The sequence below is a fragment of the Morus notabilis genome, unplaced genomic scaffold (genome assembly GCF_000414095.1).
Source record: "Morus notabilis unplaced genomic scaffold, ASM41409v2 Scaffold689, whole genome shotgun sequence".
NCBI lineage: Eukaryota > Viridiplantae > Streptophyta > Magnoliopsida > Rosales > Moraceae > Morus > Morus notabilis.
This window is the reverse complement of record NW_010358342.1, coordinates 342870-364266: the sequence shown is the minus strand read 5'-3', so window position 1 is coordinate 364266 and position 21397 is coordinate 342870. Positions and strand designations below refer to the sequence as shown.

Sequence of the window (21397 nt, the reverse complement as noted above, 5' to 3'; positions counted from 1 at the left end):
TAAACGGTTCTAGTTGTAAATTAGGCTAGGAACTATTTTGAAGTATTTACATGTACTATTTTCATGTATAAATTAGGCTTTTTTTTTCTCTATAGAAGTTATTTATTTAAATTTTCTCAAAGTGACCACCATTACACCCTTTTTATCCAAGCAAAAGATATATCATGAACCGTTAACGCAAACAACACGACAAGCATTATTTTATCTTATCTTTTTAGTAAAGGACAGGATTTTTGTTTTAAATATTAGAAGGTAAAAGACTGATGGAGAGTAAATACATGTATCCGTACATTTCGGCTGGAAGCATTTATCCGTACGTCCTACTCGAAAAGATAAGGAGTAGTAACTATGAGGCACTTCTCCAAGGAAATTTTTATTAGGGGAGCGTACTTTCCACTCGTCTACTCAGCGCAGTGGAGTGTAAATATAAGAACGCTGGCTTATCAAATATATATATATACACACACACATATATGCCGTTTCAACAGATATTTTAATATTTTTCATTAATAAATATTATTATTTTAATAATAAAATATTGATCTAATTATTAAATAAATTAGATAAATAAATAAATAAATAAAAATTGTATTTAGGTTTTTCGTTCCAAAAGGTGTAGCTTGACCTTTTAAAGATGTAATTTTTTTTTAAAAAAAATGAAATTTATATGAGAACTTTGATAAAATTTTAAAAATCTAATTAAAACATATGTATTGTATGTTAGAAAATTTAAGGTCACGTTCAGTTCGTTGATTTGAATTTTAAATTCAATAAAAATATGATTTTATGTGACTTTTAAATTGTAGTAAAAAATTAGATTTGATTTTTTTTTTATAACTGTTAACTGTAATAAAATTAAAATTAAAAATTTAAATTGGTGAAATGAATGATGCCTGAATATTAGCGTATCTATAATTATGAACTAAAGAATCATGGACTTAGTTTAATCGTAAGCAAAACAAAAGACACCTTGTAGTGTAAATAACCATAATCTCACAGTTGTTTCTCGAGGACCGTACCTTAAAGAAAATCCCCTTGAGTCTGGACATGGATTCTGAAAGTATATTCCCTTTTCTTCACATCATTTTCGGCAGTCGAACAAGGGTCTCTTTCCCATCTTCCTTGTGACAATTATCTCTTATATGGTCCAAAGAATTATTAATCTGTCAATATCCAGGGTATTTGTAACGGACCCAAAAAAAAAGGCCTTAAATTTTAATAGAAAAAATATTGAATTTATTCTTGAGTGTATATTAATCTAAATTTTTATTTATTACTCTTAATAAATATTATTTTATTAATATAATTATTTAATTAAAAAATTATAAATATAAAATAAATAATAAAAATCTTGATTCATATATTTTTAAAAAATATTTATTAAGATTATTCAAATACAATTTGTATTTGTAAGTGGCTCTTGGGTCTTCGAAACGGAAACACAACAATCCAAGCGAAGATGGCACGTGGGACGAGGAGGATTCGATTGGATGCGATTCTGAGCACGTGAGCACTGTGGTGGACCAGTCACAGACACCCCAACTTGGCCTTTTTGGATTGGATTGGCAAAATCAAGTGTGTGTTCAAATTAGGACGTGAATGATAAGTCCAGTACATTTTATCAATTTAAATTTATAATTTAAGTTTTATTATAGTAAAATACTCTCATAAATAATTATATTTAATTTTTTTTATTATAATAAAAAAATCGTACCGTTTTACCGACTTGGCGGCTGTGACGGCGCCTTTTTACCGACTTGGCGGCTGTGACGGCGTCGTTTTAGGTAGTTGTCTTAAATGAAAATATGTCTGCGCGCCAAAGCCGTCACACGTGGGAACGCCGTAATAGACTTCAGAAGTAAAACTTTCACGCGCTCAGCGCTCGTCTAGACCACGCGTCACATCAATTATTCTCTCTTTTTACTAAAAAATTTCACGTGATTCGTTGAGTTGCTTAATCAGATTGGATAATAATTTGTCTTAAGCGGCCTTTTTAAAGAAAAATGATGGAAACTGTGGAAGACACATTGCAAGTTGTATGTTAATTCCCCAAATTGAGTTTGGTAGACTTCTATTTCTTCTAAAAATCACATTGATAAGTAAGTGCAGTACATTATTTCTGAACGCTATTTTCAAAAGAAAATTATAGAATTTACCTTCATAAGTGCACAAATTTATTACTCTTAATAAATATTATTTTATTAATATAATTATTTAATTAAAAAATTATAAATATAAAATAAATAATAAAAATCTTGATTCATATATTTTTAAAAAATATTTATTAAGATTATTCAAATACAATTTGTATTTGTAAGTGGCTCTTGGGTCTTCGAAACGGAAACACAACAATCCAAGCGAAGATGGCACGTGGGACGAGGAGGATTCGATTGGATGCGATTCTGAGCACGTGAGCACTGTGGTGGACCAGTCACAGACACCCCAACTTGGCCTTTTTGGATTGGATTGGCAAAATCAAGTGTGTGTTCAAATTAGGACGTGAATGATAAGTCCAGTACATTTTATCAATTTAAATTTATAATTTAAGTTTTATTATAGTAAAATACTCTCATAAATAATTATATTTAATTTTTTTTATTATAATAAAAAAATCTCACATAAAATTATATCTTAATTTAAATTAAAAATTTAAATCAATAAACTAAACGGTCTTAAGGATCTCTCTCGTATCATTTAGGTTTGATTTTCACTCTCTGCGGTGAAGCTGCAACTACGTCTCTTATCAAATTGCAAAATATGATTTGAGTTGATGTAACTTTAAACTCTTTAAATGCTAATTAATGAAAATATAGACCAAATTTTATTAGTGATCTCGATAATTTGTCAAGTGTTGCAGAATTAAAAATTAAGAGTGCGGGGATATTACCGATCACATTTTTTAAGAGTAAATTATTAAATTTACTCTTAAAAGTGTACAATGTAAATTTTATCACTTACTTTGAATTAATACTCTTTTAATAAATATAATTTTTAATTAAAAAAGTAGACTCATCCAATCTTAGGAGATATTTATCTCTTTTTTTTATTTTTTTTAATCAGGTAAAATAATTGTGGGGACCACTCCATTGGGTCCCAGCACGAGAAGAGACATCAAGTGGGCCCCACAGTGGCGGCTGAAAGAGAACCATGCGTTGGGGAAGAGAGTAAGTGACAGCGACTGAACATGTGGGGAATGGTGCCGCTTTGCTTTCTCTTCATTCAAGGCCCGAAGCCCAAAGTCTCCAAAGTCTACTCTCAATCTCAAGTCTCAACCCCGTTGAGATTCTGTCGGTCATATATTTTCTTTTTTTTTTGGTTGGGGGCTTTTCAATTCAATTGAAATGTCTCTTCTTCCCTTGCATGAATCTTTTTGGGTATTTAGCACTAGGTAACAATTCTCTTTTTGAAAAAAAAAAAATTGACAAAACAATCCTAACGTCTTTAAAATAATGTAATTAAGAGTCCGTTTTATTCATAAATTAGAACTATGTGATTTTAATTATTTTTAATTTACGTGTATTTTTTGTGAGATAAAATACTGTAACGAATCACGTATCATAATTCGAATCAGAAAACGAATCTCTCTACCAAACATCACCTAAGTCTTTCTGTTAAAGTCTATTAATGTTTTACGAAATGTCTCGTGTACAAAGCATGTGATTTAATATAAAAAGAGTATTTTAGTAAAATAAGAATAATTTATGATGTAACAAAAACTAAGATTAAAAGTGCGTTTGGTTGGTGAATTTGTATTATGGTTCGGATCATAGTTCATGGTTCGTTACAGTATTTTTCTCACAAAAAACACACGTAAATTGAGAATAATTCTGAATTATAATTCTAAATCTATCAACCAAACGTCATCTAAAAAACTCTCTAAATAGGAAAAAAAAAAAAAAAGATCTGCACACACATCATCATTACACTCTTGGAGGCTGACTTTAGGTTTCCAGTCAAATTAATAAAAAAATAATTAAGGACATATTTGTTTCTGATATCCGTACTTGATTTTGAATCATTATTTATAATTCTCTATAATATTTTTTTCTTATAAAAAATACACGTAAAACGAGAATAATTCTGAATCATAATTCTGAATTTATGAACCAAACGTCCATTAAATAAAATAAAAAGGTGAAAAAAACTCTAAACCCAGATAATAAATGCAAACCTAGATCAATCAAACAATAAACTCATATATATTAGTGGCTATCGCCTTTTCTCTATGAGAGAAGAAAATATATATATTTGCTGCTCTTCAAACCCAGATAAAAAAACTCCGAACAAACAGATCAAACGAAGAACATTTTTATCTCTCTGAGAGCAATATATATATATATATATATTTGCATGCAAGCTCGAAACTAGAGGAGGGGATTGCTTCAACTTGACCACATATTTGCTCCTCTTATTCTCACTAAGTGGCCATTCTTCCTTCTCATATTGAGAATGAAATTCTAATCTCATTTGTTTTGGCATGTTGATTTTGACCTAAACAGGACAAGATGATAGTCGTTCCCATTGCGAGATATCTCTCCTACCCATGTCGCCTGATCGAGCCCCTCTCCACTGCCACAAAGCAGAGTAACAAATAGATAAATAAAGCAGAGTAATTCATGCGTTTAATCCATTTGAGGACAATTTCATCTTTTCAGCGTAAAAGCATGTCACGTGGCTTTTTCCGTAATAAATTTGACAATCTCGACAGAAAGGGCTTAATTGCACAATTTTAAGGACATTGGTGTCAATCTTTTTTAATGACAAAATCATTGCCCTCATCAATGTCATATCGTTACGTTTTAACCCCCTCCCATCAATTTACACCATCTTCTTCCGAATTTACTTTTTCTGCTCCTTTTTTTCTTTTCTCTTTCTTTTCGGCTACCATCCTTAATAATTGCGTTAATCATATGCGTGGAAACCAACAAGAATTAAAAAGTCCTACGATAAGATTCCAATTTTTTTTATTTTTTATTTTTATTTTTTTAGAGTTCTCTACATACAGTAAGTTCTTGCCGTTTTTTTTTTTTTTTTTAATAAGTTACTTCTAGTTATAGTTTTATTATAGGTAAACCTACCATATTAAAAATAAAATATACTTATTTCAATTTGAAGGAACTAATTCAAACTAATCAAGATATATGCCTTAATGTGCATTGGTTAAACGGCGCGTGTGGACAGTGTTTTTTTTTTTCGCTCTTCTAATGACCAACCTTTTTTTCTCTTATAAAAGTGTGAATAGATGTTTGTATTGACTTTTCAATATATATATATATATATATATATTATTTCTTAGAAAAAAAAGAAGCGTATCATCTACATGCTTTATCATGCATTTTTCTAGGATTTTTGGCCTAAGGTACTTAAAAAAAAAAATACTTCCTCCATATTATGTAGTTCTAAACTATAAGATTAAATCCAGATAAAAAAACTATAAGATTAAATTGTATCCGTGTTTGAACAAAAAAAACGTATCCATATGAAATGAAATATAATAAGGATCTAATGATTTAGAATTGCGCAATATCAATAGAATATCTTTTTACACCCTACGAAAAATAAACTCCTCTTTTTTTTTTCTTTTTTTGCTAAAACAAAATGTTCATCATAACGTATGCGAATGTAACGTACGTGCAACAATTTGTCGCCATCTTTAATTTCTTTTTGAGGCAAATAAATGAAAGTAGTTATGCGTAGTGACAATTCTTGGTGTGTGCACATTAGTCACGCCACACATGCAGGTGTTGCCACTTTTATACAAAGGTGGGGTTGGGGGTGAAAATGTTATACATTTTGTATAATAGTGACCTTACCTACTCAGAGCACTAGGTGACCTTACCTGCTGGATTTTCTTTCCTTTTATCATTATTATTATTATTATTATTATTATTATTATTATTTTATAATTAGAAATGGGGTCTTTATACGGTGTGGTCTCTTATTCTTAATTATTGGATATGGTTGAATACTCAAAATCACATTAAAATAAAAAAGTATGTAAAATATATAATTTTTTATATAAATTTAGACTCCGTTCATTTTATCGATTCGAGTTTAGAATTTAACTTTTATTATAATAAAAAGCTCTCAAAAATAATCACATCTAACTTTTTATTACAGTAAAAAATTCTTATATAAAATTATATCTCAATTTAAATTAAAAATTAAAATCAATAAACTAAACAGCCTTTAATATATAAACATTAATGGTTTATTTTTTCAGTTTAAAAATCTCCTTACTAATCCACTTCCCAACAAAACACAAACTTGCATTGTCACCAAGCACTCCTTTTTTTTTTTAAATCAAAATCTTAAAAAAAGAAAGTCAATCTCGGCGGCTTTGGAGCCCACAATCTTTGTTTGTCTCTTTTTTAGGACTAATGGTGAGGGAGTACGGGAATGGGAATATGAGAGCTTAAGAATTATTAATATTTGAAAAAAACAGACATCTCATCACTTGGATAACATATACGACATCTTAACTTCTTTTTGCCGAAAAATGGAAAGTGTTACATGTGGGAAAAAGGTGACGTGTTTGGACAATTTCGTTATTTATGAGATTATTTGAACTCACTATAGTCCATACTATTCCACAAAAGTCATTTGTAAATATAGCGAGGGGCTCTTGCTCGAGAAGAAAAAATATAGTTTTTTTTTTTTTTTTTTGCATAAAACCCCTTTAACTTTTTGTGATTGACAAATTAATTCTTAATTTTTTTTTTTTTTGGCAATCGACTCCTTAACGTTTAAAATCGGTTGTAATTCTAATCCAAATGATAACGGCCATTGTCACATGTGCGCGAGCAGCACATGCATAGTAAAAAAGGGCTCAATGGTCCTTTTATTCCATTCCAACTCAAATTTAATTATTAATTTCAAAACCAATACAAATTGAACTCAAAAATATATATTTTGATTAGAAAAACTGATATCTTAAGTTAAATCAACTTTAAAAATTAACCTTAAAACGTAATTAAAGATTAAAAGGGGAAAAAAATGAAGAAGAACTTCATCTTCTTCCTCCCATAAACAAGACATTAAAATCACTCAATTCAAACAACACTCAAATATGAAATGATGATAAAAATAAATTCAACATTCAAGAACTTCATCTTCTTCCTCGCTGCCCAACCCAGCGACCCAAACCCAGAAACCTTGTTCGTTTACTCCCTTAACTCAAACAAAAACCAAAGCCCTTCGGATCTGGTGTTTTCAGATCTCTCTCTCTCTCTCTCTCTCTCGGGAACCAAACAGGCGGAGATCCTGGGTTTTGTGGCTCGAGGTGCTCTGAGGCGAATGGAGATGGGGGTTGACGGAAGATGAGCGGCGGATGGTGGCCGATCAGTCCGCGACGGAGATGGGACGCGAGGACAGCCGCGAGTACTGACGGCAGGCGGGGGGCGGCGAATCAGGCGGCGCGGTTAGGGGGTTTTGAAGCTCGGCTCATGGGCTTCCTGGATCTGGTCTCAGACCGTGGGTCGGCCGGAGCTGGCTGGAACCGATGTCGGCTCGTCAACTCACTTCCGTTTGCGATTTTCTCTATTTTTTTTTTCTTTTCTGGTTTGGACGCTGAAACAGGGCAATATTTTGTTGTCGTTGTTGTTGTTTTTTTTTTTTTTTTTTTTCAATTTTTCTGTCTATTTACCGGTAAAATATGACAACTAACACCCCTCAAACAGACGCCACGTGCCAGTCACGTGGCAAAAACGTTAAACATTTAACAGATGCTATCAATTGGATCAGAATTGTAACTTTTCAAACGTTAAGGTGTCGATTGTAAAAAAATATATATATATATTAAAGGATCAATATGTTAATCGCGAAAAGTTCAGGGGAAAAAGCCAAAAATATATATTTTAAGGCATGTAATTCTTAGTTCTAAATTGTTAAATCAAACAAAAAAAAATCACATTGAAACAAGAAAAGCATATAAACTTAATGAACTTAATCAAGATCTGACGAATCAGAACATGTATCGTCGTTAAACTATTTTGTCGTACACTCTGCCGCTACAGAATCTTCAAAAGAAGAAAACTTTTTCGGGTTTCCTGTCATTTTCATGAATCAGATTTTGTTTTGTTTTTGGACACGAATCATATTATGTACTATTTTTTCTTGTTTAAGATTGATAACGATATTCATAATCTTCCCAAGTTAGTTCAATGATTATGAGGCTAATCAAAGAACAGGTTTACATGTGTATTTACAGTGCCTTTTAAGATATAAACCTGAAGACGGAAATATATATTTATATACATGATGAAACTGTACAAGTTGAAAACCAATTTCAAAGTTTGAAGCTTGACCAAAATATCAACAAAGTGACTGACCTAAATCTTTCCATTACTGTTTAGACAACATTTTACAGCTAAAGACAGAGTGGCCTAATATTTACAGGCATTGTTGGGCAGCATCTTGTTTGGCCTAATGAACAAACAAACAAACTACTCAAGAGTATGACTTGATCAAACCCAAGTTGTAAAGAAATTTCTCCGACCTCGACCGAAAGAGATTACCCAAGGAGAATCTCCCACCCTCCTGGGGTGGCGATTTCGAGCTCAAGTCTTCCTCCTTTACGCGAAGAATTGTCAAGCCAATCTCTTTCCTAACTGCCTCAATTGTCTCACTTCTCACTGGATTTCCCGACGCATCTGTCACGTAGAACACGTTCACGGCTTGGGATCCCCTGGTTGTGACCTCTGCTCGAGAGACTGAAAGGCCATTCTCTCTGAATATTCGAGTCACGTCGGAGAGTAGGCCAACTCTGTCATCGCTACAAAGTTCTAATCTTATACCCTGAATCCAAAATAAGATAATGTCATAATCTGCAGATTTTAGCAAAAATGTAAGCCAGACGTTTCATCAAACTTCTAGGAGTTTTTACCTCGGAATTCCGCCTTCTAATAGCAGCTTCCAAGCAATTGATTACTCTTTGCCTTTCTGCTTCAGAACTAATAGGGCAGCCATCTGTATGCCTGATATAGTATTCCTATCAACACATAAAACTCAAAACAAGTTAGCAGCATGGAAATTTATATGGCCATTTTCAACTTGAAAAGGAAAATAATCACAACTAGAAAAGCAGACATTGCAGTCTAACCTGACAAGCCTCAGGTCCTTCAGCAATTACGGTTGCGTGGTAGACCACATATTGCATATCCGTTAATGTGCATACGGTATCGAAGAGCAGCTTAGGGCGGTCCGGACACCTCAAGTTCACAACAGTATATCCCTTATCTGCGCAATTCTCCACAGTTGCAAGAGGCTTTCTCGGCTCGCTGGTTGTCCCACCATCTGAATCCTCCACATCATAATCGCGATCAGCGTACATCATCTGATGCAGCCTCCTGTCCTTGTGAGTGGAATCCACAGACACAGCGGTATTGGCACTGCGCTTATCTCTGTCCCCCTTTAGAACATAGAGAAGAAGCTGCTTGATCTTGGTAAGATGATCAGCATCATCAATTGGCAATCCAGTTGCCTCATCAGTGATATAAACAACTGACGCCATCCTTGAATTGTGCGTCCAGACTTCCGCTGCAACCACATTGCATTTGAGGTCTGTGAGAACAGCAAAAACCTCCGAAAGCAACCCCGGCCTATCTGTTCCTGTCAATTCTATGGTAGTGTTTTCTGTGGCGGCTTGGACACCTACAGATCTTCTTAGGGACCGAAAACTATGCGCCCTTGGTCCCAGAGACTGCAAACACACAATTACACCAAAAAAAAAAAAAAAAAGAATTAGATTTTCCATGTCTTTCACCACAAAATTTAACTTAACACACATCTAGTAATGCCATTGTTATCCATTATTATCCTTCAAAATAGCAATTTGAGAGATACAAATATTATGTTCCAGGATTTGGTTTGAAATGTATAGTATAAACTTCTGTAATTTGATGAAACCGAGAAATATGACAGGAAATGAGCAACTTGTTCATCCCCACATTACAGAAGAATCAAATTAATTATAAAATTTTTAGGAATTATGTTTCTGAATTTCACTCTTTACATTGGAAAAAAAAAAAAAAAAGGGCAAGAGAATTCCTTTCTGCATGAAATTATAATTAAAACACAGCAAAGGCAAAGAGTAGAACAGTTTGGGCCATGGCTGACCTGTTGAATGCGTTCAGCCACATCATCTTCAGACAGTTTTTTCCCATGTTGATCAGTGACATGAAACACTGCAAGAAAAATGGTGTGAAAACAAGAAAAAAATCAGATATTGACCTTAAAATTGAGATCTTGAAAGTGGATATATAAATTCAAAGTGGACACTAACCATCCATGAACCATTCTCCATCAGAAGAAATGTAGGCTCGTCTTATTATCAGGTTTAAATCAGTCAGAACCTGAACCACCTCTAACAAACTCCCCCGCCTATTTGCACTATCAACCTGCAAAAATTTTTTTCCCCCAAGCAATACACAAAATTAATGTTACAGAACAAACCTGAAACAAGAAAAAAGAAAAAAAAATATCCAAGAATTCAATCATGTACCTTAATCAGAGTGGCTTTCCTGCTTGAGGCATTATCAACTGTGACCCTGCAAATCCCATTTCAAAAAAAAAACCAAAACTCACAAACCCTTTTCACCAAAAGACTCAAACTTCACCAATTTAAGTTCAAGAAACACACGAAAACAAAAAAAAAAAAAAATTCAAGACTGTGAATAACAAAAACAAAGAAAGATTGGAAATTGAGAAAGAGTGAAACTACCTAGGAGGGTTAATTCTCATCATGAGCTTCTCAAACTCGTCTCCATTAGGGAGAGAAGAAGACCAACAATCCATTTTGGAACAAAAGAAAGAGAGAAAAAAAAAAGTAGAAGAAAAGATTCAGAGAAGAAAACGAGGTGTGTCTGGTGTGGCCTTTTTTTTTTTTTTTGTGCTCAAAATTCAATCTTTTGTTTGTTTGATGCTGTTGTTGTTGTTGTTGTTGAATTGTGTCAGTTTGTCGCAGGTTTGTTTATGGGCTTGGCAATGAAGAAGAGGAGGAGGACGAAGACTGTTTGGTTTTGTGGCTGTGCGTTTGTGTCTGTGTTTGTGTTTTGTGTTGGTTGGGTTGGTGGTGTGGTGGCTCTGAGCTGGACAAAGAGTTTTAGAGGAACATCTATCACCAAAACATACATACACCCAAAAATTAAATTTTTTTTAAAATATTTATATAAAAAAAGAGCAAGAGACAGTGAGAGGGCATGGGACTACTATTATCAATTTATCCTGACTTGCCTCTGCTTATCATGGGTCCCACCTCCACCTCCACACATCCTATTTACTTGCACTTGGTTTTCTTACTTTTCTAGGGGTTTCTTTTTAGAAAAAAAATGGTATGATGTTAAAAAAAACGAAAAAATTAGTCACACGTGTGATTTTTTTTTTTTTTTGTATAAGATTAGATATTTATTAAATTCCATTGAACTAATATATTTTTTAGTTATGTTGTAATTCTGATATGATTTTACGTTTGAAGAAACGCATGCTTGTAAAAAAGGTTTTTTTCTTATTTATTTATTTTTTCTTTTTAATATCTCTCTTAATTTAATCTGAATTTAGCCTATGAATTGTGGTGGAGAGAAGCGAGAGAAAATAAAATAGAATGGGAAATTTGGAAAAATAAAGAGAATAGTTAATTGCATCGTTCCATTTTTAATTATTCGTTCTTTACATAATGTTTTTTGAATTTTTAATTTTAGTAAACTACACCTTAAACTTTAATGTCAATTATAATTGAGGTTCAACAGTTAACTAATGTTATTAAATTGAAGGTTTGAGACATAAGTTTTGTATGTGTAAGAAAAATATCATCATTTTTCAAACTATATCATGCGCACATTTCGTGTCTTAAACTGTGAATTTGATAACGTCGTTAGCTGTTAGACTTTAATTATAATTGATTTTAAAGTTCAAGATGCAATATACCAAATTGAAAATTCAAGATGCATTATGTAAAAAACCGAATAGTTTGAAATGTAACGGTACAATTTACTTTAAAAAGAATGTTATATGCTTGGTAAAGAGGAAATTGAGAAGTAAAAAGGTTAAAAATCTATGAGGCTTATTCTATATTAATCCTTTCAACTCTAAAAAGAAAATGTTTGACAAAATCTAATAGTATACAAATAACTACGTTGACCGTAATGACATCTCATCCTCTTATTTTGTTTAAAGATATACTTATAAAATAAATCATCTTAAACATTTTATTCTCTCTTTCTGTTATTTTCTGCCGAACAATGTAAAAGTGAAGCTCTCTCTCTGTTTTTTTTTTTTTTTGAGTTTTTCGATAGACTGTCATTCTGATATATAAGATTAGTTTTCTGACCGTTAGATCTGATCAAAATTAAATCAAATTAAAAAAATGCACAGAACATACAATTTTTATTACAGATCTAATGACTAAAAATAATAAAATTATCAGTAATTTTATTTTTCTGATTCTACTAAAAAAACTCCTTTATTTTCCTCACCAAATAATATCGTGTAAATTAGAGATCCTAAAATATTGAATTCAACGGTCACCTTAAGTAAGGTCTTGCTAGGCAGCACATGGGCAGCCTACCCTATTAGAAGCCCTTAAGTAAAGGCAACCCTCTTGCCTTTCTTTCTTCAACAAACAGAGAAATACGGAAAGATTTTCTTGTCTTTAGGAAATCCTTCTAGTTTTATGACCTCTAGATACCTGAATTGGTGTTTAGTATGAGAATTCGTATCATAATTCGTAGTTTGTTATAGTATTTTTTTTCACAAAAAATACACGTAAATCAAGAATAAATTTGAATCATGATTCTAAATCTATGAACTAAACGTTAAGTTTTAAGGGTAATAAGTCCTACAAAAACCTCCAAGGTAAACAAGTTTTATAACAATTAACAACAAAAAATAAAATAAAATAAATTGATCTACTTTTATATTTTTAAATTCACAATTAAAAAAATGAACAATGAACAAGTTTTTTGAAATTCACAATCTACTTGTTTTATCTTCAAAAAATAAAAAAAATAAATAAAAAAAGTAGATAAACAAAAAAAAAAACGAAATTAATATCTTCCAAATGCAGTAGGGTTTACTGGCTTCTGCTAAGCTGGAGGAATCCCTTTGTCTCACTATTTTACTACTAGGCATCTGCCAATCTCTGAATTTGATTTGATTTAAAATCACTACCAACTTCATGTACTTAATATATTCCCCTCCTTGTCACATGCCACTGTTCTTCTCTTCACAGAAAAAAAGGGAACAGAAAAAGTCTACAAATCGATCTTTTAAAGAGTAGACTTTGATATTATATATTGATCATGTTCTTGAAAATGTAGCCCCATATTTCTTGCAATGCTTTGTTATATGTCTCTTTTTATGGTCTAACCTTTTTATATTAGCTGAGTGTGAATATATCCGTCACAGCCCTCTTTGTTGGAGTAGGGAATATAATATTGTTGGTATAAAGGAGAAAAAGATATACTCTTTAATGTTTTTTATAATTTAAAAAGGTGAAAGCATGGGAGTGGAGGTCAAAAACCGAACCACACTATCACTAGCCAATTGGTTGGTGAATTTTGCATGCTTTTTATATCTTATAAGTATTAAATAGAGGAGGGTCCGACGGTGCCGTCGGATATCCGTGGTGTCTGACACTATAACTCATATATTAAGTATCGCCTTAAAATAGTCAGACAATTTGAGATCTCGCCCAAGTGAAAGATGAAATTGGTGTTGGTCAGAGAAATAAAAGGAGAAGAGAAAAATGGAAGAATGAAGAGCTGCTGTCCAACATTTACTCACCTACATTCATTGTTTTCACTTGCCATAACTACTTGTCCTCCTAACCACATGATAGCCACATGGGGGACTCACTGACAGAGAAAAGAAGAAAGAAAAAAAAAAGGCGGGCTTTGTTTAATTTGTCTAAAGGCTATTTGGAAACACCATTAAAAGCATTAACATATGAGCTCCCACCAAGCATCATTTGAACAGATTGTGCACAAAGAAGTACGGAATATTGAGTACTACAAGTTCTTTTTTTTTTAATTATTTTTTTGAATAGCTTCATATACTATTCCATATTTATAAAGGAATATTGTTAACGTTATAATGAAAGAGCCCCATCAATGTTAAGCATTTTTTAGTTCGGAACATTTTTTTTATTAGTGTGCGTTGCTCAACACCTTCGGTGTCTTGTAATATTGTTAAAAGTCAATAGTAGTGTTTGTTGTGATTGAGCTTACCTGTATGAGAGAAAAGCAAACAATAGCGTAAAGCGCAAATGTGCAAGTTTCAATGTATGGATGGACTTAATGGTTACATGTTAAACCCTTTTTTCTTCACTTTCCTTATTTATTTGTATGAGCTTTTATTATCTTTGTTGAAAAAAAAAAGCAGGCAAAAGAGTACAGCACAAGGACGTACAGAAAGGGATTAATGTTAGGCCCGCCTGTCAAGGCAGGGCAACAACATTTGCATGTGATTGGACTTCTTTTTCGACATATGATTCAAGTGCATGGGACTGCCAATTTCACAATGCAAAATTATCTCCATTGGCAATTAATTTCACAGCTAGCTCTGCACAATAAATGTGCATGAGAATATAACACACACACAATATACATACATATATATATATATATATATATATATATATATATCATGTGCAATTCCATCTTTCAGCTGTGTGTCAGAAGTAAAAAAATAACATTTACTATATATTCCTCACTCTCTTGACTTGTATGTTTACTTTGGCTCCACCAATAGCCTTTTCTTCTTTCTCTCTCTGTTTTATTTTTCTTTTAATTTATTAAAGCTCTTGAAATATGTAATTATTTGTTATTGTTTGTGATGCAATTGCCGCACATGTTTTGGTACATATAAAGTTAAATTAGTGTACCTTTTGTTATGTTGACATTTCTATTCTATCGTCTTAGATATGATATGATGTAACCAATGATGGTGAATTATACGGTTCATTTCGTTTTGCTTATAAGAATGAGTGAATTAGAATCAATACCATTTTTGGAGAATTGATATTCTTAATATACCACTTAATTTGAGCCTTTCAGACATGAAAGTGTAAGAAGTGAATAAATAGTCTTCAAAAATGGTACCCAGCCTTGCTAACATTACATATAAAAATCATATCATAACAGAAAAAAAAAATACAAATTCAACAAAATTTGATTAAAAAAATGACAATTTAGATTCAACTATGCAACATGGATAAGTTTTTTTTCCTTATTTTTTTTTTTAAGTTTTACCACAGTATTTTCCATGTTCTCACTCGCTTGATCTCCACCTTTAGTTTGAGTCTTACTGATGCATAACAAGCCAACATAAGAAGGGACACGTAATGGAGCAAAAAGTATACTTGTTTTTTATGGACTGGATCCATATTGGATGTGGTCCAAGAACCCAGTTGGGTCATGGGTGGACCACCAGTTGATCTTATAGGGACTTAGGCCCACTTGCACTACTTGGTCTTCTTTGGTCTTTGGTTCTTGTTCCGTAGAGTTAATGTCAAACCTGCAGCCTGGATAACTTATTATTGGCCTATGCATTGTCTTTATTGACCATGAAACGCACTTTTATGTTTTGTACACATTATACATGTGGCTATAATGCAACAAGTGAAATTTTTTTTTTTGAGTGCTACTATTTTTATGTACAAAATCAAGTTAGGCTATTTTAAGGCTTGGATGTGATAGTTCACAAATTTAGGATGAACCAAGAAACATTGTGTCATATTAGATCCGTACACAAACAAAAATAATTATATATTTGAGTGCATTATCTTTTTTGGGAGAATACTTGTTGTATGTCATTCGGTATCATTTCTCCTTACTTATAAGAGGGCAATTCTTTGGTACAGACGAGAGTATAATTATTAATACATGTACAAGGTTCTTATGATAGGGAAAATTTGCGAGTAATTTGAGTTTTTTTAAGACTGGAAAATCATGGTTTTCGTGAGTTTGAAAAATTTACAAGTATCCTACAAAAAAACAAAAAAAAACAAAAAACATGTTACTCAATGTGAACTTGTATTCAAAATGGTGGGATCGGGGTTGTGAGGTTCCAAATTCCACTTGTCTTTGTGTCGGCGGTGTTGTGGGCTAGCTTTTTGATGTGTTTCTATTTCTAATAGCTTTCAAATTCTCAGACATTTAAATAACATCTTGTTGGATGAGATTTGGATTAGTCCAAAATGAGGTAAAGTGAATCTTGAGAATGGGTCGGGGTGATGAGGTTTTGATTGTCTCTTTGGTGGTGATGGTGTTGTGGGCTGACTTATTGATGTGTTTCTGATAGCTTTGAAATTCTCAGGCAATTTAATAAACTTCATTAGGTGGGTTCAAATTAGTACAAAACGAGATAAATTGAATCTCATTCCTTATCTTTAAGATTAGAAAAAAGGAGACAAATATCCATTTTGAGTGTGTGAGTTTAAATTTTTAACTCTTACTCTTAATTAATATCTTTTTAATCACATAATAATATTAATTAAAAGGTATTAATCAAGATTAATAGATAAAAATCAAAACTGCACTTTTAGGGAGTTTAATATTTTTCTCTAAATGGCATAACGAGGGAGGGTATCATTATTACAGCATACCAAACATCTCCAAAATGGAATCTGAAGAAAATCAAGTAGTTTTTAGGATTGTAGGGGTATTTTTCATAATCTACCCATGAATTGCACTACAAGACCACGCAGCAATAAAAGGGTGATACCAACGATCATAAGCTATCTACTAAAAACTTTTTTTTAAGGTCCAAGTAACATATCAAATGAGAACTCGTTTTCAGTTCATAAAATTCAATTCTTATGACTTGAAAAACGGCAGTTCACTAGTGTATTAGCAGTATGAATTTCTGCAAAAAGCTTCTCTCAGCTAAACGAGTTTGGCCCACACTCTCATTCAGTTGTGTGTGTTGTCTTGAATCAAACAGGAAAGGTCCTGGTACTTGAGATTCTGAAATCTGAATAAAGCTTTTTCTATAGAGGAAAAATGGTAAACCAGTTTGGTCTGTTGGGCTTGGTTTGAGTGGTTATGTTGTAAGAACATCGTACAAGATGGACCAAAGTTTGTGGGGATTCAAAAGAGCTCTTCAAAACTCCAAATCTGAATTGGCGTTTTGGATATTAAGAAGGGAAAGATTTAGTAGGTTCTGAAAAAACAAAGATGGTTTATGTTTTTTAAGGTAGAAGTATCTGCATAATTTTGAGTGTTTAAAATAGATCAAAAAGCAAAATGGAATTTTAAGACTATTCTTCTGCTGCAAATATAGTAGGGTAATTGACCAATAATTGGTTTTGTTTAAGAGTCATGATAGTTTCTCAACAATCTTAGGGCCCATATAGTTCGCTAATTCGAGTTTTTAATTTAAGTTGAGTTGTGACTTTATGTGAGAGGTTTTTACTGTAGTAAAAAAGTTAGATGTAACTGTTTCTGATAAGTTTTTACTATAATAAAACTCGAATCGGTGAAATGAACGAGGCCTTATGCTTTTGAGAGAATTTAAATCAGCAAGCAATATCTCGCCTTTCAGGGGGCTTGGCCATGAATTCAGTGGCTGAAATCCGTCGAAAACCACGGATTGATTATCTATGTAATGAGCATTATTTGCTGTCTTCTGAAAGTAGTGAAATAACTAAGCAAGTTAAGGAGAGCAAGATATAGGTAGACACAAGATGGATAAGTATAACGGCAAAAATGGCCACATTGCTAAGGATATTAAATAGGAGTACAAATAAAGAATCAGATGGCTTAACCAGATTCCTTCATCTTTTAGGATTGTTCCTTCTAATCCTAATATCTAATAAGCTTCAGCTCAAAAATAAGAAATATGATCTCTTACGCCTCATTAATTTCACCGATTCGAGTTTTTAGTTATAGATTTCTACCGTTAAAAGCTCTCAAAAAATGTCACATCTAACTTTTTTTGCTACAGTAAAAAGCTCTCAGAAAATATCACATCTCAGCTCGAATCGAAAACTCGAATCTGCGAAGTGAACGGGACCTTAATGTTCCAACTGTAAAGCATTCTCAAGTTTGTCATGAGAGAATTTTGACACTCAGAAACTCAGATAGAAGCAACCAAAATGGGTTGACAAGAAAATTATTCAAGAAACTTGACAATCATCAGATATCAAAGAGAAATATATTCACACATTTCTAGTTAGAAGAGAAGAACTGCTCCTTGTTTTGATAGGATAATATATTTCTCTAGTACAAAGTATCTGATTATAATACACCCTAGTTGATATTTTAAACTAAATAAGGTCCACTAAGATGAGCAAAAAGAGAGGCAAATTGGCTATCACAGCAATTAAAGTCATTTAGCTACAATTACACTCCTCAAAAAACGAATAAGAAACAAAAAATCCAATCCAAACTCTCAACTACTTTCTCTACTAAACTCAACACTTGAAAAAAAAAAAAAAAAAAAAAAAAAAAACTTTGACATAAACTACAACACTCGTCTGTTTGTGTTGGAGAGAAAACACGAGTAAAAGAACCTAAAGGAGATGAACTTAATCAACCCTGCAAGTCCCAATTCTAATCTATACAAGAACTAGAAACCATGATATGATCTTCTTTTCCTCATCATCTACTTTGAGAATCGTCTTTCTCGGGAGACCGATGCCTCGGAACCAAGGAGTCTCCACCACCATCACCACCACTAGATCTTTGCCCCATCTGCTGCTGTTGCTGCTGAAGCTGAGCCAAAGTCTGCGAATTTAAAACCCGAATATGGCCGTCTTGCGAAAGGCCAAGCTCCAACCCCGGAACTTGTTGGTTTCCTCCACCTATGACTGTGTTGAAACTCACTGCACCCAAGTTCACACCAGGAGGGAAGTCAAAGCCGTGGAATCCAAACTTAGGCAACAACATGTTGGCGTTTTCACCTCCGAAACTCGTCGTTGACTGACCGGAATTCGGAAAAAACCCCGACCCAAATCCACCAATTCCAGGCCAAATCCCATGAGATCTACCCAAATTCCCACTCATGACTGCCCAATTAGCCCTCCCTAAATCTTCCATCCTTGTATGCAAAGCAGAGGAAACAGAGTTCCCCTGTTCAGAAACAGAGGACCCTGCAGCCGCCAGAGCGGAGGCCGGGATTGTCCCGGTTCCGGTGGCCGCAATAATCGACGGCTCGGCTTGCTGTAACAACCACTGGATTGTTTCTCCATCGGATTTGTGACCCAATTCTCTGGTCAACTGAAAGACCCTGGCAGCACAAAGAGCTGGCATCCTTATCCTCCTTCCTCTGCCATCAACTTTCTTGTGCCTATCCTTGTTGGAGCTCCTCTTGGGGGCTAATTGCTGCTTCTTCGTATTATTATTGGCATCTTCTTTGTTGGCAATGATAATTTGGAAGTCCTTGATTTCAGCCGGCTTGCTCTCTGCCATGTCTGCTTTTGGTGGGCACCTCTTTGGTGAATTGGGGGATTTTTTTTTTTTTTTTTGGTTTTTTTTTTAGCCCTTTGGTTCCATGAGAAACAGGGGTGATATGTGAATGTGATATGGGAATGGGACCAGTTTGATTAAAATTTGATTGAAGACTTGACCTTTTAGTAAGGCCCATAGACTTTCACGACCCTCCTCCCTTTAGATATGCTATATTGTGAATGGGATTATCTCTAGCTCCAATTATTGGAACCATTAAGTTTCAAATTTTGAAGTTACTACTTACTATTCATTTAATTGCTCTCTAGTCTGTCCTTTTACTTTTCAATATTATTACGTTTGAATGTGACATTCAACTTCCTACTTATATTATCCAAATTAAAAAAATGAGAAATAAACCTTTATATATAAGTGGCGTTTCTTCTTCCAATTTTCCTTTTCTTTTTGACATGACCTCTACTAGAGACAAATGACAAGACAATATTGTAATGAGCAGAAAAAAGAAAGGACAATATCGTGAAGATAAATAGTATAGTACTAAACATCCATATGGGTAATAGTAACTTATCTTTTGGTTATATTTTGGACTCTTGTGAATTAAAGTTATGGTCACAAGGTAAAAAATTACGGTCAGTTTAAATTTTTAATTTAAATTGAAATGTGATATTTTTAAAAATTTAACTGTAATAAAAAAAATTTAATATGATATTTTTTTAAAAAATTTAACTGTAAAAATTTAAAATTTAAAATTTAAATTGATAAAATAAATGAGATCCAAAATGTGATAGTATTTTTTTTTTTTTGCTAGTCAAAAAGTGATAGTAGTTACATATATAGTATTGGTCTAAATAAATGAAGGGGGTTACAACTGTATACCAGAATCTGAAAAATAAATGGGTCCAGTGGACATAAGATATGATGTGATGGGATGAAATGGCCTAAAGGGTAAGAACATGTTTAGTTCACTGATTTAAATTTTTAATTTAAATTGAGATGTGATTTTATCTTAAAATTTTTTATTATAATAAAAAAATTAAATATAATTATTTTTAAAATTTTTTTACTATAATAAAATTTGAATTGATGTAAGTTAGGTTCACGAAGAAACGACATTCTTGCTGTTGGACTTTATGGGTTAAGGGGCTGTGCTCGTCTTCTTTTGTTATCTGACAGCCAATCATGAAACATGGTTGCGCAGATAGTCCCATATTTGAGATAATAAGCAAACATGATTGGATCTCACAGCTTTCCATAGCACAAAAGAAAGAGGTTTTTTTTTATTTTTTTATTTTTTTTATTTTTTAAATGAGATCTTACAACACATCTATAAGAAGATAGAAATTACTAATCCTCCGTCTAATTTTGTTACAGTATTTTTTTTATCTCATAAAAAATTTAAATTTAAAATTTATATTTATAGAATTTCTACTAATGAACCAGAATTATTGATTTTTTAGGTAGTTTCATCTTCAACTATTTTTATAAAGAAAGTGGATGGATGATTGACAATTTCACATCCCTCTTGAAACCTGGCCGTGGCCTTTCTATTTAAGCAGATAAAGACTTAGCTCACAATATTGTGTGAAACCAATAAATGGTTATGGAAAATTTTGGTCAGTGATTGTGGAAAAAATGTATATATACTCACATATATATAAAGCCCCTTGAAAGTTGAGCATAAGCTTTCATTTCATATTATTGAAAGTGGCTGGGGATGACTTTTCTTTCTTGCTAATCTTAGCTTTGCTTTTTTGAGGAGAGAAAAAATTGAGGGAAGAAAATTTTATTGGCGCTTGAATCCTTGATAATGTAATGGGCAAAGTGTGATTTACGCGTCTGGTTCTTGTGCTGCCCACCAAGGAGACAAAATATGCCTTTTAAAAAGCTTGATTTTGACATGCCACCCAATAATCTCTTAATTTCAAAAGTTGTTATTTTTTAAAAAAAGTTTATTTTCAGAAATCTTACTTTAGTAGGTTCAAAGACATTGTTAT

The 21397-nt window shown here is 32.8% G+C and overlaps 2 protein-coding genes across 2 annotated transcripts; both read right to left on the bottom strand.

Moving 5' to 3' along the window:
- Positions 1-8223: 8223 nt before the first annotated feature.
- Positions 8224-10918, bottom strand: LOC21400469 (ACT domain-containing protein ACR4). The gene is made up of 7 exons (XM_010092366.2): positions 10721-10918; positions 10502-10547; positions 10283-10397; positions 10117-10184; positions 9101-9700; positions 8885-8989; positions 8224-8796 (listed from the first exon to the last, which is right to left on the bottom strand). Exons 1-7 carry the CDS (start codon positions 10792-10794, stop codon positions 8449-8451), a joined length of 1356 nt encoding a protein of 451 aa, XP_010090668.1. The 5' UTR covers positions 10795-10918; the 3' UTR covers positions 8224-8448.
- Positions 10919-18185: 7267 nt separating this feature from the next.
- LOC21400468 (transcription factor TCP20) lies at positions 18186-19626 on the bottom strand. The gene has a single exon (XM_010092365.2). The coding sequence runs from the start codon at positions 19404-19406 to the stop codon at positions 18597-18599; it is 810 nt and encodes a 269-aa protein (XP_010090667.1). The 5' UTR covers positions 19407-19626; the 3' UTR covers positions 18186-18596.
- Positions 19627-21397: the final 1771 nt, after the last annotated feature.

Coding starts and splice junctions, on each gene's coding strand:
- LOC21400468 (XM_010092365.2), bottom strand. CDS start 19,406: ATGGCAGAGAGCAAGCCGGCTGAAATCAAGGACTTCCAAATTATCATT.
- LOC21400469 (XM_010092366.2), bottom strand. CDS start 10,794: ATGGATTGTTGGTCTTCTTCTCTCCCTAATGGAGACGAGTTTGAGAAG. Junction 10,185..10,282: donor TGGAGAATGGTTCATGGATG/GTTAGTGTCCAC, acceptor TTTTTCTTGCAG/TGTTTCATGTCACTGATCAA. Junction 8,990..9,100: donor AAGGACCTGAGGCTTGTCAG/GTTAGACTGCAA, acceptor ATGTGTTGATAG/GAATACTATATCAGGCATAC.